Genomic DNA, 18,483 nt, shown 5'->3' on the forward strand with positions numbered 1-18,483 from the left:
TTTATAAAATTTGTGATGAACTGTGAGCGTTTATGTATATCATTTTAATATGATATAAATAAGCTTTAAATGATTCGTGTCGTCGCATATGCGACCCAAAGTGATTTGTTAATATTTTCTTGTAATTTAACTCAGTTGGTGATTGAACGATATATAATTTATACTCATATTTGTTGCAATAATATTTAATATAGTCATTAATGATGAAGATGAAAATACTTTAACGTTTTCAGCTAAAATTACTCATTTCTACTGCTTTCTCAGTGCGTAATATCTAATACACTAGGTTGTTCATTGCCATAATTGTTATAATGTTTCAATTAAACATTTGTTACCCTTTTTTTAATACCTCGTAGTGTTTTATTATAGTATTTTTTTTTCATAATGCAGACATTAAGTTCTAACTGAAAAGCAGTTTAAATGTCGTATTGTTGTTTACTTAATTTATAAGATATGTATATTTTATTATATTGAGATTTTAATATTGTTATATATATATAAAAAATAACGATTTTGTTTAACAAAATTTATTTACGTTTAACGCAGATTTCTATATTTCGAAGGGATAAAAATTTTAAAAATACGTGGAGATCCCAATTTTATTTAGAATATTTTTTTTCAGTTTTTTAAGATTCTATATCTCTGATTCGCGCGTTTGGAATACAGGGTATACGTGATTATAGCGTTATTATATTCTACCGATTCATTTTCATATTACAAACCATATATAAACGAAGATACCTAAGTCATTATTTAAATTTAGTGTCGTTCAAAATTAACTGAAAAATTAAGATCTCATTCAAGTATGACTCCAGTATTGAAAAACATCCCCTTTGTTTTAATTATAAGTATATTTTTTTTTCAAAGCAATAGCCTCAGTTGGTTAGTTATGTTTCATTGTTGATTTTTATTATATAAATCTCGGTTCTAACATGATAAAATAGCTATTCGCTATATATATTTTTTTAGTGTACAGAGTCCGAGTAAAAAAACTCATAATTGTGATACATTATGCTAATATATTGGTGCTTGTTTTATTTTCAATGATTTTTATTTTTAATTATTTATCTTGAAAGATCTCTAATATAAATATATTTTTATCCTTTGGCAGTTTTGGCGGTTATAATTTATAGAATGCATATATTTAACTAACATTTATTCTATACGATATGTGTATAAATATGTTTGGTATCAATCTTTGTCTTTTTTTTTTTTTAAAAAAAATGGAGACCGGTTAGCAAGCATTGGGAGTATTTAAGTATTTCGATTTTTGTGATTTTTAATTTACATATGTTGATGACTTTTGTCATTATTGTAAGACGATGAGTGCCTATATATGATATTATACAGTATAATGTCTATACATAATTGTTATGTAATATGAAAACTCAATTTTTGAGATTTAACACAATAAAAGTATATAAATAATATATATGTATGTAAATGTAAGAGAGGTAATATTTTTATATCCAAATGATACTACGATAGTGATTTAATCGTAAAACCGTTCGTACATGTGCCAAAAAGGATGTAATAGTCATTTACAACGTTGCAGTCATTGTACGTATGAAAGTCAGTACGCCATAAATACAGATGAATACAATATATTAAATAGAAGATGTTCCAACTGTATATAAATATATATATTTTAATAAGCCATATTTGATGCCATATTTATAGTCCAATAATAGTTTTTACGAAGAATTGAAAACAATATTTTGTATGTTTTTACTTCACTAAGTCAAAAATTGGTATATTGAATGTTATTGTTGTTAATGTGTATAAAATGAAAACAGTTTTATATTGAGCACGTGCCGGTTTTTTATGGCGGATTACCAGTTTTTATGCACTCCAGATGAATTAATTACGCACAGTCTCTTTTTGTTTTGCGACTTTGACCTAGTATGATATTTTATTGTATCTTGTTGTCGACCGTAAGCCACATACATCCTCAGCTCGGACAGCAAAACAGTTATTTCGGAAGATAATTTGTTAAATTATGTAGTTTATTAACTTTGGTTTTTATTTTAACAACTGGCTTGTTAACACTCGACTATGCAGTCTTGGCGCAGTATATATTTTATTTTTTATGAAAATTCTTAAGTTAACTCTTTCTTTTAATCTATCCTATATGATGTTGTTGATTGTTACGCAAAACGTTATTTTCCTGTAAAATGTATGTTACCATCGGCACTTACCAGCTCAACATAATAAATTATATAGGGTTTAATATTGTGATTTGTAATAATATTAATTATTATTATAATAATATTAATAGTATTTATCTTATTTAAAAATAATACAAAAATACAATAAAAGTTATATAAAACTTATGTTAATTTTTATCGATAACCTTTCTCATTTAACTCCTTTCCAAATATTCCCCTTATAAATATATGCACTTAAGATGCTAATACCATTAAATAACGTATAATAAAGGATCGGATCGTGGACTTATTTTCATGACAATAATTAATACAGATGCATCATTGGCACCAAAAAGTATCCGTGCTCCGTGAAAAAGAATCCAACCAGTTATATGTCAGTCCTATTATGCCAAACAGAACCTGATAACCTTAAATAACATTAATGGTTAACCATTTACTCCTGTTTAATGCATTCATAATGAAAAAGACCCCGTGATTGTAAAAGTCTTGAAGTGGTTCCAAAAACTAAATTATCGCAACTTATATGTACAAGTGTGAGACAAATAAAAACCTTAATAGAGTGGTATAAATTTAAAAGAACGCAATATGCACAACAGTAGCTTAAAATAGTCGCTGCAATGTAAATTTAAATAGACTTGAATCTCTTTATACGAGTCAATGTATTATTTATATTAAATTTATTTATAGAAGTCATGTTTCATTAATCTTCAAATATTAAGTTTAATCATTATTTTTTTATTCTTATTTAAAAACATGAAACAATATTTACAACATATTTTATAATATATTGTTTAAAATAAGCATGTTCTGGGTTAACAAAGTACATTATGTTCAATTCAAATTTAATTGGTAACGTAAAATTTATAATCCAGAGTACAGGGATTTGTAATACGTTACACAATTACAAATCACATCTCATACATTTTGTATTTTGCCTGAAATTTCAATAAGTTTCATCTTTTACTTAAGCAATTCATTTATATTTTAACTAGTTATGAACTAAGTATCGGATATGGTTCAAGTGTCAAATTTGTTTGAATGCAAAAACCCTTAAAAAAGCTAGTAATTTTACATCTGATTAAATGTCGAACGTCAAACACCGTTAATAATAACTAAAATACCACATACTGTGATAAAAAAAGCGTTATTTTATATATTATAATAGAATAGAATATTCTTATAGTATATCTAAAAAACATATTTTAAATAAGCTCTTATTCGCTTGTGCAAATTCGTACAAGACGAGGGTTCAAAGTTGACCATAAAATACTCAAACATAGATTAACATTTATATATAATATGACAAAATATGAAGATTTACCTTTTGCGTTTTTTAAAACTAGAATACGTAATCTCTCATATGTCTAAACATACATTATGTTAATTACCATTAGAACTACCATACCCATTACTTAAAATTTTAGTGTAATAGCTCTTCATCATTCGTTTTTTAGTAGTAAGATTTGAAACAGCGAAAGTATGCATGACCTAGCTCGGTTTTATTTTAATTATTCATCTGTGAAATTAAGAAAATCTGTAAAAACCAAATCTTTGATGATAGACAGAGACGTCATTTGGGAGGGGGGCAGGTGGGTACATTTGTCAGTGGTGTTAAAAGAAATAAAGATAACAGCAACATGTCATTATATGCTAATGATGAGATAATCTATAACAATTAACACTATTTAACACAAATCATAAAGAAGTAAAAGAGAAAGTACACAACACATTGTCCAAACCAAGTATTATATTGAATCTAATATTAGTATAAATATACATAGCATATGAATAAATATCTACAATATTTTATTTTTACCATACCGGTTATTGAATATGAATATTATCACTGTTTATAAATGCTTATTAAGTCATGTTTTTTGCATGTATAGAAACCATAAAAAAATGGACAAGTTGTGTATTGATTATATGTCATGTCAGTTATTATTTTATATTTTAAGCTCCTTTGTTATAAAATTCAATTAATTATATTATAATAGTTAGTCTTTGCTATGCAGTAAACAAGTCTTACTGATATATTATATATTTAATCAATTATACAATGCATTAATTAGATAAAATTGTTTTGAAAACATACAGTACAAAGATCTGCTTAATGCATTTATATAACTTTGACCTAATAAGATATTTAACATTTTTTCGCGAAAGAAAGCCACATCCTCCATATATAAAAACATTAATGCAATCTATTTTAGATATGATTTTAAATAATAAATCATTGGGAACAACAGTTTCAGCTCAATTAAAAGTTATTAAATGTACTTAAATATTTTACTGTTGTATAATCAATTACTGAACAGTTAAATTTGGCTGATATCAAACACAATTCTTCGCTTGGTAATAATTAAATATAATTTCAGTACCACGCCCAGTCTACTTTGGAACAAATTAAACATTGAACGTATGTACCTATATATTATATGCCCACCCTTACATAAACACCATTAGTTAATTAATTAAGGTACTGTCTATACGAATGTCAGTGAATTTCGATACACGGGCGCGTTAATATCGCGGCATGAGGAACTTTACAAAGAGACTCTTTCACGCCGATAGCATATACGATGCATTTAAAGTATTGTTATTTATCGGCAACTTATCGGCTGTTTTCCCACTGACCATTCAAAAAAAGAAAGATAAATACATCAGTGTAATCTATCTGCCGGCCATGGCTGCTTGTATGACGTCGTTTACTGTTTATTATTTGTGCTTTTTATTTGTAATGATGTACGATGAAACAATTGTCAGCATAGTATATTCTTCTTTACTATTCAAAATATCCGATCATCTACGAGCTGTATTCGGTCTGATCGTTATCTCGTTCAGTATTAGTCACACGTTAATAACTAAGAGCTTTTACGGAAAGATATTGAATTTGTACTGCAAAATCGATAATCTATTTCATGTAATGGGAATACAGAAAAATTACACAGATTTAAGAACAAAGATCATTGTTGTATCGAGTGTATATTATATCGTTAGCTTTACATATATGACGCTGAGTTTAATTTTGATTTCTGTATGGAATAAGAGGTCATCGTATCCAATGAACATAGTAATGTATGGCCCCAGCTTTGTTATAACGATGATACTAGTGTTCTTCAACACAAACGTTAAGATTGTGACAAACAATTTAACACTACTCAACAAACAGTTAAAGATCATGGACGAAAACCACCACAAAAGAAGCTTTCTATACAACAAAATATATAAAATATCAGCCCTGTTCCATTTTGAAAACGTTGAAACAACAAAGAACAGATTGCAGACGATCATGAAGATCTACGACACAATTTGCCAATCGGCTGACAAAATCAACAATCAGTTCACAAAGATAATGTTGATCATAATGGCAATATCTTTCGTATCGGTGGTTTTTAATATGTTCTACGTCTTCATGACGATGGCTTGGATTTTTCAAAGTTACAATACTAATAAGTTGTTAACGTTTTTATTATTCTCTTTACATCAATGTATATTAAATTCGACAAACGTGAGCCTTGCAATAACTGCGTGTCAATCTTGCGAAGCAGAGGTAATTTAAAAATAATTACACAACCAATATATCATCTATACTCATTTAGATAATTGAAAAGATAAGGAGCACTTTATGGATATAAATTACAAACACCCAATAATTATTTAATAAGGCACTTTAGCATTATTCCTTTTAATTAAATTAACTAATCTTACAGGCAAAGATCACTTCGAATATTACAAATAAAATGCTGATACAAGAAGAAGATGATGATATTATTAAAAAGGTACTGATAATGTATTTTAAAAACTAATTAAAATATATTGATATAAATTATGATTTTAGCTACATCAATTTTCGACATACATGCTGCATAGAAATCCTAGGTTTTCTGCTTGTGGATATTTCCCAATTGATAACACGCTATTTTTCACAGTTAGTCGTTTATAATATCTAACAATTAAACATGGAAATATTCTGTCCGGAATACCTAATCAGTACTAGTAAGAGCAAATACTTTTCATTTATCAAATTTAATCATTTCCATATTATATCTATACTTTTATTAATTTATATAAACGTTTTTCCATAACAATAACGAAGAACAATAAAAATATATTATACAAGGGTGATTAAAATGAATACTTCTAGGAAAAAAATATTTTGCCTATGTGCGCTCACTCTTATACTGCCTGTTGCACCTTTTCGTTGGACCTGAACCACTTTCCTTATTCTTTGAACGGCGTGCTTAAGACACTCGAAGTGCAGGTCTTATTGGGCTATCTTAACGTTCAAAATGGCGCTCTTACAATTTTTTTCGAACCATTTTAGTTTTGTATGATACTTGAATGGTATGCATATTAATTTTTATATCTGTATACCATGGGCGGGTGGAGAAATACTTCCCTCTCAATCGCTCGCGTGCTAAGTGACGAGAGTGAATGAGAGATAAGGGCATGCTGACCGCATGCTCTTATCTCTCACTCACTCTCGTTACTTAAATGTTGATGTCGTTCCAACGATTGGGTTGAACTCTTGGATATTCGGGGTGACTACTTGACTAGACCAGAATGAACAGTGAATGTGAAATGTCTCGGGTGATTCAGTGTTGTTCCGCTTAGTGCGAATTCGACTGATTTCTCGTATATTCCAAGTCAGAAGCGAAGTGTTAGTTTTGTGAAATACCAGATGGAAGTGATGACAGAAGTAATAGATTATGGGAGCATTTTGGCTTATATACTATCGATAAATGTAAAAACTACTGAATGTAATGCAGATGATATGGGACAGCACTAGAATATTTATTTATCTAATATATAAACATAAAAAGGATGAAATAGCGCAGTTCGTAACGTCTTAGAGTAGTAACTCTGAGGTTGCTCGCTACCGAGCGTTCCCACTGAAACAGCACCGACACGATTTTATTGCTTTTGACGTGAATTTTTGATTTCTGAGAAGTGATATTAGTTTTTGCGTTCTTCTCTTGACTAAAATTCAACCAAATATACTTTGACCGACGCTCTTATAATAAAAGTCCGTAGTAATATCGCTAAGGACAGCTATCATAATTTTAAAACATATCATTCGGTTCTCACTTATTGTAAGTCGTAACAATAACCAAGCGTTTCCTCTGCGTTAAAAATGTATGTCACATAATGAATATAATGAAATCGAAATATTAAAAAAATGACCACTGGAAATCTTTTGCCCATCACCCCCCCCCCCCCTACACACCTTGGAAGAAGCTGAAATTATGTCCCTGTATGTTGCACTTTAAAAGTCTTTACACCTTACATATTTTTGGTCCACTCTTACACTCAATAAATGAGCACCGATTCAATTTACTGCTATGTATTCGTGTCGTATGCCTGATTCGTATTGTCATATGTGAGCTACTATTCGTACTGTATTTTTTATCGCACTCTTAAAACATTCATTTAATTCCCTCTCGTATAAATTAAATTAATATTTACTTTGCCAAATGTATACAATGACATTAAAAAATAAATATGTAGATATATGTAGGTACATCTTAAAAAAAAGATTTATACTGACTCGATATGTCGGACAGATAATTATACGAATTTTACTTTTTACATACATAATACATATATTATATACATATTTCAGATGATTGGAGCTGCAACTACTTATTTAATCATACTCATACAGTTTGCACTGACTGCCACGTTTGACGACCAAATTGTTAATTCAACGAATAGTACAATCATTTCTAGTGATCAAAATTGATGATAAAATGAATTTGTAATATTTTTGATTTTAATTGAATGTATTGAATATTGTTTTGGATTATGTATCAATATTGTTCTCCATAACTACAATATAATCCATTTACATATATGAGTTTGAAATAAATTTAGGTGAAAATTATAATAAAAAGTATAAAATTTACAGTGTTAGAACATTGGAAAATAATATGTCAGGTATAACTTTTTAATTTATGTAAAATATTAGTGATTTGCTAAAATATAAATAAAAATTTTAAGCCAACTTAACTCATGTTTTAATCAAAGACGAGTAAGTACATTAATGGCCCTCATTACCCTCCTCCCTCTCTCTTTTTACAATATACTTATTAAATCAATATTTCCATTTCATAAATTATCCAACTAATTTTTCCTAATATTTTTATTTATTTAAAAATGCAAAATAACTAACACACATTTTATAACATACCATGTTTCCCTGTAAATATGATCTACTCCAAAAATAAGCCTTAGTGTAATTTTTCAAAATATTTGTAATTTTAGCTCTACTACAAAAATAACTCCAAATTTAAAAAATATAATTTAATTAAAAAAAAAGCTTTCGAGCTTAGCTCTGTAACGGACGCGAGTCTTGATTCAACTTCTAGAATATTTTATCGGGGTGGGTTTTTATTTTTTATTTACATCGTCTAATGTGAATAACTTTTCAACCCCAGATAAAATGAATGCTAAATTTGTAGGGGCAAAAATCTTACAACTTTCTGCAAAGAGAGAATGTTGAATCTCCAAATGGTCTGAAAATGGCGAAAATATCAGGTGAACCTTCGTCATCAGGTGGACCAGGAAAATGTTATGAAATCCAGGTGTGGTTCGGATCAACAACCAATATTTCCTGAGCTGAAAGATATCATCTGGGAATGGGTTACGGGCAGGAAGTCAAGGGCTTTGGTTGTGTGCAGGGCTAATATACAAATATTTGCCCTTACAATGGCATTACATTTAGATATACCCCAGAATAATTCAAAGCGTCATAACACTCACTGGATGGCTTTCTTTGGAGAAATGAATAAAATCGACAACACTGTTCGCTCTCTGTTAGACAAGGCCTGGCAAGATAGACAAGTTTAAACATTTATCAGTAATGTATGTCCTTGAAACCGAAAAAATCTTGGTGCACACAAGTAGTTATAACAAAGTACATTGATTTAATGCTGCCAATTATTTTGCGAGGTCACCAAAGAAGTTTACTAATTAGGGATTCAGCTAGTCTCATCGCGCTTTGGTGGGGACTATTTATATATTTATTTATTCATTATGGCCAAAACTTAGCGACAATCTGATAATACTGGCGTGACAGCAGCGAAGGGTAGAACATTTTTTGGTGGACCTCGACGGGAAAACAACGACCGGTGGTGCCTCGTCCACCGTTCACTCGCATATATTTCAGTAACAAACCTGTAAACGCTATATACTTTTTAATAAAAAATACTACTGCAGTGTCTCAATTTGCGTGTAATTGCCACTCGTCACCACCCGTATTTTTTATTTTTAATTGCTGGACATGAGAGACATTACAGGAAATGGGGATGCAAAAAAATCAGGCCAAAATTCATCATTTGATGAGTTGCGAGGATGTTCCAGAAAAAATATGACACGACTGTTTCTGAATAAATATAGATTGTTGTACTGTAATAAATTTAGGTTGTTATAAATAAATGAATTTTGTTTATTGTACATATAAAAAATACATCTAATGAAAATAATCCTTTGTGATTATTTTGGACCAAAAATTAAAATAAGACCGGGTCTTATTTTCACACTTGACAGTCTCATATTTACGTGGTTTTAAATTATCTTTAAAGTTTTTTTAGATAAGTGTAAGATAAAATAAAAATTATCGACCCACTAAGTAAAGGATATGGTCGGTAAGCTTAGACCACAAAGACTAACAAAGAGCTGTAAAATCAATGTTTGTAATTGTTTTGCTTTGAGATTGTGTCGTTGAAAAATATATATAGCGCGAGTTAAAAAGAGCTTTGATCAGTCTTGTCGCAACAGTCTTAGCAGTCTGAGCAAATATGTTTATGTATATGGAGGGGGAAACTTGTAAACCTATCGATTCACTGAAAGAATTATGGAATTATTTTAAGAAGCCCCCGAGCTGGGCTAAACACGTAAGTCCTATTAAGAATAGGACGAGCGTGATCAAGAATAAGGATATATGTATGAAAGAGCACGCGTGCCACTATGCCAAGGGACATAAAGCACTTCCACAAAGACACGAATATGGATCACTTTCAAAGACGATCGTTTGTCATGACATGCAAAACGGTTATTTAGATGATAGGTTAGCGTAGAGAATTTTTTTATTCATTAGTGAATTTTGATTTAATTTTAATATAATTTGCAGATATGTAGATGGCTCGAAGGATCATTCTGCTTATTCATTTTATCATTGGGCTGCTATTGATATCTTTATATACTTTAGTCATCATTTCATCACCATTCCACCATTAGGATGGATTACCGTTGCTCATGAGCACGGTGTACAAATTTTAGGTATCATTTTATAATATTTTTAAATCTTTAAAGATAATTCACCAAATTTACATTCAAAATATCTATTGCACTTATTTTATTTTTAATGTATTTCTCTTTCTTCAGGTACAATAATTACAGAGTGGGATGATGGTTTTGATATTTGCAAACAAATATTCGCGTCAGAAGAAGTAATGATGAAATTTGCTGATCACATTTTGATGCTTGCAAAGCATTTTAAATTGGATGGATGGTTGATCAACATTGAAAATGAAGTCAAAGAAACTGAGTTGCTTGTGAAATTTGTCGAGCGCTTGACTTATTTAATGCACCGTTTTAACGTAAATTCTAAAGTCATATGGTATGATAGTGTTATCAATACTGGAAAATTGGAATGGCAAAACTGTCTAAACGAGAAAAATAAGTAAATATATTTCTTTTAATAATTATTTTAGTTAAAATACAACAGATGTGTCTTACTTATCAATCCCGCTCAATTTAAATACATTTAATAAAGATGCCTTTGTATTTTTGTAGAATTTATTTTGACGCATGCGACGGACTCTTTACAAATTACTCCTGGAATCTATCTCATTTAAAAAGTTCAGCCAAAATTGCTGGTGATCGAAAACATGATGTGTACGTCGGAGTGGATGTTTGGGGTAGAAATTTCTGGGGTGGTGGCGGTTTTAACACAGCTGATGTATTATTAAATTTACACTATAATATTTCTCAATGGTGTATATATTTTAATCTTTTTTATAGGCTGTTAAAGAAGTGTTTAATTGCGATTTATCAATGGCGATATTCGCCCCAGCCTGGACGCGCGAAAACATAAGCACGGACGATATACATTATTCAGGAATAGATGAATGTTACAAGGGCAAGGTCAAGCTAAACTTTGATCAATCAAACGCAAACTGTCAATTAAAGGATATATTTTTGTTAAGAGAGACTGCCTTTTGGAACACATTGTGGCCCTATTTGAATTCGAGAGGCCCTGCATGGTTACCATTCAAAACGTTTTTCTGTTTGGGATCCGGCCAAACAGTGAGGTATCACGGAGAAGTGAGTAACACCTATGCTTGGTACAATTTATGCAAACAACAACATCAACCGTCTTATCCTGTGTGCTGCGATAACTTTGCATTGGATCTTGTGCCCGAACCGGTGATTAAAAAGGTGAATAAAGAGAGCCAAGATGCTCCAATTCCAAATACTGATTTAGAGTCTAATGTCATTGCATCGAATGTGTTAGATCTTGTACTCGGACCGATGAATAAAGAGAACCAAGCTGCTCCAATTCCAAATGCTGATTCTAAGTCTAATGACATTGAATCAAATGCGATCGATCTTGTACCCGAACCAGTGAATAAAGAGAGCCAAGCTGCTCCGATTCTAAATACTGATTCGGAGTCGAACGAAATTGAACCAAATGCTGAAGGTCTTATCGAAAAGACTTGTGCAGAGGTATGTGAAGCTTCAAGGTATAAAGCACCAAAGAAAACTTTCAAAGTGAGACGTGAAAAAGAAAAAACTGGGTGCACTTCGTATTACATGGACGATAGTTTTTTCGGAGGAAATTGCCTCAAAATCTCACCATTGAAAACTGATGAAAACGATATTAGATACAAGATTATGACAAGAATATTAATGTGCGAGTTTCAATGCTATTGTAATTTCGTTATATTTTGTATTGTGAAGCCTTTAAGTGATAATAAAAAGGCGAACCAAGATTTAAATTTCCATTTAACACTAAAACAAAGAAAGGGCGATGAAGTTAGAAATTATACCCTTTGTGAAAAGCGTGACGAGGATGCCATAGATGATAACAATAAACACCGAATCCTCTTACCATTGGACAAAACTCGTATCAAATTTATCAAAGAAAATCATGGCGATTTCTATGTGGATCCTGTAAATAGAAATGGATGGAAAGTTAGGTAAATATAATAATGTTGACGATAATTTAAAAATCTGTATAAATAGTCACTAGTGGTAACTCTGGTCAATTTTAATCTGGCGGATAAACATTTAAAATTCACAAAAGAAATATTTTTCTATAGTCACTACTGAAAAGTTTCTGCCTGATTGGTTGTTCCGTTTAAGTCTATATGTTTATTATAATAATTGAACTAAGTAAGCAAATCATTTGATCCATTTCACTGAATTGAAGTGCCACTAATGGCCATTTATAAACTTATATAATTGAACAAACTGTTAATTTATAAAAATTGCTTTCAGGTATTACATGTTGGAGTTTCCTAAAAGCACAATGCTCCAAATTGATTGCGAGCTCGTCAATGATTCATGTCCAATGCTTTTAGGAGGATTGGGAATAGTCAGTGATATTTTTTTTTACTGTTAGATAACATTCTGATTTACTGGTATATATCATATACATTACCAATTGAATTAAGTAGTATGTGTAATAAATACACAAAAATAAATAATCCATGTCAAATATACAATTGACGTATAATATCATACATGTAACCATATTATCAATAAAGTATTTTAGTGAAACTATGTATTTTTTTTATTATTATTATATAATTATCATTACATTTTCAGGACTAAATTATTTTATTAAAATAAAATATATACATTTATTTTAAACATTTATTTAATATATGAATTGTATATAATATATTTAATTATAAAATATGTCATAAACTAAAATTAATATTAATTTTAGCACAGTGCTACTAAAGCATAATATGATTTTTTATTAAATGGAACGCGAAAAGTGGGTCTCGAATTCGAATGAAAAAAATTAACAACAAAATTGAATGAAATATGCATTACTAATGCCAAGTAAGAATTTATTTAATTAAGATTTTAAGCACACGTACATATATTAGCCACATATAATTTTCTCAATGTGTTCCCATAGATTAAAAATAAAAAGATCAAAATATATATATAAAGAAAAACATACAGCACTGCTTCGCATACGTATCGCTAAAAGTAAATATCTTTGTAAATTATTATTACATTGTAATCCATTTTGTGAACTTTTGTCATGAATCACTATGCAAATTTAATGCACGCAACATAGAACATGTTTACTTTTTAATCTTATCACAGTCGCAATAGTTAAACATTTCTATTTGGCGTTGCAATAAAATTATGGCAGTCGGATAACTCTTATAATATACTATAGAAGTAATCGTTGAATATTTTATAACACAATTAAATGCTTACAAATATACTATAATATATATATATATACGAAAATATCTAAACTTTAAAAAGTGTAAAATCTCAGAATATATATATGGTAAAATTCGTAGAATATTACTAGTAAGAATTAAACAATTGGAGTGTGATCCATGGCATTCGTGATTAGATTGGTAGACATCCTGAAACATTTAATAAAATTAGATGTGTGTCCAAATTAGCAGTTTTTTATTATAAAAAATTAACATACTTGTGCACCATGTGCTTGTAAATACTGTATGGCAAAATCGTAAGCGTGACGACGGAATCAGCGGAAGAGATTACTTGACGTATTTCTTTGTCCTTGAGACCGACGACATTTTGTCCATTGATCTCCACCATTTGATGGTCGATTAGCAATCCGTTGCGAGAAGCTGACGAATCTTTGACTAGAGTTGTGATCTTGCCGTCCTTGAACTGGAATCCAACGGTACCGGTGGAATCTTTGTGCAATGTGATTGTACGCTCAAAAGGCCTATAAGAAAGCAACAACATTAAACAAATTTATAAGACGAATCAATATGTATATTATTTACAAATACCTGTCTCGGACTGCCATCGTTATGCCGTTGGTTGGGGCTTTTTTCAAAATCTTATGAGCCGCATCCATTGATAGGCCCGCCATTGCTGTGCCGTTAATTTCCAATATTTGGTCTCCGAATCTGAGACCCGCCATAGCGCCTGGACTGTTTTTGATAACCAAGCAAACGAAAATGCCGTTGTTTACTGCCCGAAGGCGAAGACCGACTTTTCCGTCGCCGTCTTTGCACAGCTGAACTTGTCTCACTCCTTGAGTGACGAAAGCTTTCTTCATGGGCAAAGAATCGCCAGACAAAGGCGCCACAATGTTTGATTGTGTCACGGTATTATTCTGAAATATAAAAACATAATTAGATTTAAACCGATAATACCATTTTAAAACTACTATTTCACTAATTTTTGGAAAAAATTTTGAAAAATTAACAATGTAGTATGTTATGTAGTAACACTGAGTCAGTCGTGATGATAACTAATAGTTTTGAGATCATGAGGAAATATTCCATTTTTATCTTTTTAATTTATAATTAGTTACAGACTTACGGAGATAAGTTTTTAAACGTTATGATTACTTCGTTTTTTGTGTGTCATAATATATTATATATTTCGGATTATTCTCTAGAGATAGCAACATTTGCCCATAACTAAGAAATTATCTCTTGTCAGAATCCCTTATGAACCCTCGTGTTTTTCAATTTTAGTGATGTCTAAGGAATCGAAAGTAAGGATTATTATATTATATTATATAATTATAGTTCCAATCGATCATCACAGACTAGGGTTTCCTAGATTTTCTAAATCTCATGGATGAAACTCATGATAAAAAATTTAAATAAAATCGAGCTAGGTTGTGCATAGTGATATCTATTGATTGTTAGCTGTAATAATTGTTGATAATTAATAATATCGATGTCACTGATTTGATTTCAATCTAGTGTCTCACTATGTACTTAGTAGTTATTTATTGTGTTTGCCCCATTATAATGCATTGGGCTAACGCCTGCCATGTTGAAACGGAAGATTTACAACAAATAAATTTACAGTCATTGTCTGCAATTATGAAAAAGCCGTCAATAAAGTTTGTCATTGCATTTAGCTATGAAAAATTTTCGATAACCTAATTCGGTTATTCAGGGGTTATTTAATGAATTACAGTCAATTCGTGAATTCGCTACCTATCAAAAAATGATTTCATCCCATCTGGAGTTCCATAGGGTTCCATCTTGTGACCACTGTTTTTTTATATTATTCAAGGACATAGACTTGGCCATTAGAAAGTTAATACTAGATTTACGAGTATAAACCTGGCAATTAGATGGGTGTTGTAGCAACCACACACAGATGGGTCCACGTTCAAAAAGGTCATTGTCTCTAACCCTAAAACTCCGTTAATGAGTGTGACCAAAAGTGATCATTCATTAACAATGAGACAAATACATAATGGCGTAAAAGAGTTTCGAGACCACACGTATTACGTTCACAGTAAAATCCCCGTCGTTATCCCTTTGTTACAAAATGGTCACGGACCACCTCCGTGACCGTTTCTAAAGAATGCAAAAGACCTTGGACGAGCGAATGTCGCTTTCTAAAGACGTAGACGTTTCGCCATTCTACGAAGCGACTGCAGCGATTGGCCAGTAAGCTTTTAACCCCTAAAAGATATAAGCCCGGACTCCGATGAGAGGGCAGACAGCCGAGGAGACAGCCAGAGAGGCAGACAGTGAGGAGACACCAGCAGTCACTCAACCACCCAAAGGGAACAACAGATGCGCCCTCGCTGACAGATCTGAAGATCACACCTGGAACTCCCGAACAACCAGCCGCACTAAGAATTACCTCCTGACACTACAAGAGCCCTGAAGATCATCCACGGGCATCATCACCTGCCGCAACTTCTCCGCCATTTAGAGGAAACGTCTCGCAAATAATTGTCCGACGCTCATGTAAATATATTAATAAAAAAGTCTAACTAGATTCACACCAGTCTCATTGGCCGCAAGCTCAACCACCCCTAGGGCATAAGCCCCTCAAGTGTTATTAAAAATAGATACATAGTGATTTTTAAAATAGGAGGTTTTCGAAAATAAAAATAGTGTTAATATATTTTCATTGTTCAAATATAAAAAGTCGTAAAAAACCCAAAAAAAATACTGTCTGATACAAATGAAATCAGAAACTGGTCAATTTGACGGGTGCTATAAAAATAGTGTTAAACTCTTTGTTGTGTGCTGATGACTTGAAAAAATCCAAAAACGTTTCAATGACTTTGGACTCGTCTATACAGACCGATCTAGATTCTTGATATAGATGGACTGCTAAAAACCGTTTACCTTTCAGCGTAGGAAAATGCCATGTTGTATCGTTTTCCATATATATATTGCCAGTGGAGTTTTCCTAATTCCAAGGTGAAAATTAATTAGCTAGAGATTTTCACTAAAGACCTCGAAATTACGTTCGAGTGGAAGTTGAAATTCTCTTTACATTTCAATAATATTTGTGCTGAGTTTTTAAAGATGCTTGGCTTTGTTAAAAGGAACGCGTTTTACTTTTATGATCTATCAGTGATTCGCATCCTTTATAACACTTAAGCCTGTAGCAAACCTGAAAGCCCTGCATGGACAAATATTCTCTCATGATTTTCGAGATATTTCTTTATTATCTTTTTCTGTACCTCAGCATATTTTTATTATTAGCTTTGAGTTTCGGAACACCCTCGTGCAACACGATCAAGGACACTTTCCATGCCGGTGTCAGCGAGGACATATGCTGACAAATACGCTGACATTGTTTAACTTTTTAAAATTTAAATTTATTGCAGTATCGTCACTCATCTGTCATGACTGTTTTATTTTAACAAATACACTTAATCTTACAAACTTACAGTTGCCACAATCTGCATATACTCCGGCATGTTCATAGCGATCACTTCCGCCGTCAGTTCCAATCCCATGAAATCAGCGAGACCTGGATACATCGCACTGGAAGCGTTGTGAGGTGTGGATTGAATTGCAGTGTTCATATTGATCGCCACGTTTTCTTGAGCTCTGGACATCATGTCCAAGTTCATATCTTCCAGAGACGGATAGAGAGACATTCTGCAAACATATAAATAAATAAATAAAATTTAAGGCACTGGTGTATAATTCTCATTGTCATACAGCGATTATAATTAGTCGTCAGAATTGCCAGAACAAACACAGTGTAAATTAAACAGCCGAATTAGCACCTAGTAACTAATGATTAGATATGGGCAATTAATTAGCACATTCAAATTTAAAAAGTCATAAATTACATTTTTAATGGACATGTTGCAGAGTTATTCATTGAGTGTTTACTGTTCAAATAATGTAGTTCGTTCGCACCTAACCTATTTAAATTTTAATACGTATATAAAACGTCAGAACAGTGAACACCCCCATAAACGCAATATAACAGATTCTTGCAGGAATTGTACGGCTTTTGTCTCAGTACGAGACAGTTTGAACACGTTAATTTTCAGTGAAAATATAATTGTATATAAATAAATAAATATCAATATCAAATGAATAAATATTTTCTTAGAATAAATTTGAGCCCCGATAAAAGGATATTTGTGTTATAAAATAATATTCAGACATTTTATAAATATTTTTTTGATATCATTGAAGAGTGCATATATTAATTGGCGAGTTAGATATCTTATCAATTGACTAATGTATGATATCATATTATACGCGCGTCACGCAATAAAGATGTAGTTTCTTATTTGACCGCTTTGTCAATACAAAGCGGTTGTGGGGTGACTCACGAGGAAGAACGACACTTTCTTACATTATTAGCTCGAGGAAAACCGAATAAGTATAATTAAGCACAGCATATACATATGTATCAAAGGCGCATGCTTGAAATTGATTTCCACGGGAAACGAATAAATTAACGTTCGTGTCGAAAGAGATGATACAGGAAGGCGTACGGTGTTTACAGGATGCGATATGCTTACTTGGTTGCGCAAAAATGCCGGCGTACACTAAGAAATGTAAATTCGAAATCAGCGACTACACCGACACAGCCAGCCGCCTGACAGTGACTCACGGTTCTGGCGTAGTTTGCAAAACAATGGACTATCGAATGTGTACCTTTTCGCCAGTTTTCAAAATATGTAAATTATAAAAAATAACGTTATTTTTGTCGAAATGAGAGCCGGAGTTGAACCGAAAAATAGCATCAGTTTATTTCAGTTCATCGGAATCATTATATCTTTAGGCCAACGCTATAAATATTATTTAAACTAAAGGTACTTTATATTAAAATTATT

General features: G+C 31.5%; 3 protein-coding genes across 4 annotated transcripts; 2 read left to right on the forward strand and 1 right to left on the reverse strand.

The window, feature by feature from the left end:
* The first annotated feature begins 4,799 nt into the window (after positions 1 to 4,799).
* Positions 4,800 to 8,180, forward strand: LOC148237684 (putative gustatory receptor 28b). The gene is made up of 4 exons (XM_088205236.1): positions 4,800 to 5,721; positions 5,882 to 5,950; positions 6,010 to 6,099; positions 7,795 to 8,180. Exons 1-4 carry the CDS (start codon positions 4,855 to 4,857, stop codon positions 7,912 to 7,914), a joined length of 1,146 nt encoding a protein of 381 aa, XP_088061362.1. The 5' UTR covers positions 4,800 to 4,854; the 3' UTR covers positions 7,915 to 8,180.
* A 1,655-nt stretch (positions 8,181 to 9,835) lies between these two features.
* On the forward strand, positions 9,836 to 12,959 carry ENGase (cytosolic endo-beta-N-acetylglucosaminidase). Of its 2 annotated transcripts, XR_015812604.1 has the most exons (7): positions 9,836 to 10,239; positions 10,303 to 10,451; positions 10,557 to 10,854; positions 10,968 to 11,133; positions 11,196 to 11,612; positions 11,689 to 12,373; positions 12,675 to 12,959. XR_015812604.1 is itself a non-coding variant. In XM_088205022.1 (6 exons), the coding sequence occupies exons 1-6, from the start codon at positions 9,971 to 9,973 to the stop codon at positions 12,796 to 12,798; spliced, it is 2,184 nt and encodes a 727-aa protein (XP_088061148.1). In that variant the 5' UTR covers positions 9,836 to 9,970; the 3' UTR covers positions 12,799 to 12,959. The 2 variants fall into 2 exon arrangements, 1 of the variants encoding a protein (XP_088061148.1); XM_088205022.1 differs by having other exon boundaries at positions 11,196 to 12,373.
* A 259-nt stretch (positions 12,960 to 13,218) lies between these two features.
* Positions 13,219 to 18,279, reverse strand: LOC148237686 (syntenin-1-like). Its single transcript, XM_088205023.1, has 5 exons — positions 18,169 to 18,279; positions 17,071 to 17,284; positions 14,195 to 14,523; positions 13,864 to 14,127; positions 13,219 to 13,795 (listed from the first exon to the last, which is right to left on the reverse strand). Exons 2-5 carry the CDS (start codon positions 17,281 to 17,283, stop codon positions 13,744 to 13,746), a joined length of 858 nt encoding a protein of 285 aa, XP_088061149.1. The 5' UTR covers position 17,284; positions 18,169 to 18,279; the 3' UTR covers positions 13,219 to 13,743.
* Positions 18,280 to 18,483: the final 204 nt, after the last annotated feature.

The sequence above is a fragment of the Plectrocnemia conspersa genome, unplaced genomic scaffold (assembly GCF_051122295.1).
Source record: "Plectrocnemia conspersa isolate PC_06_02 unplaced genomic scaffold, ASM5112229v1 ptg000002l, whole genome shotgun sequence".
Taxonomy (NCBI): Eukaryota; Metazoa; Arthropoda; class Insecta; order Trichoptera; family Polycentropodidae; genus Plectrocnemia; species Plectrocnemia conspersa.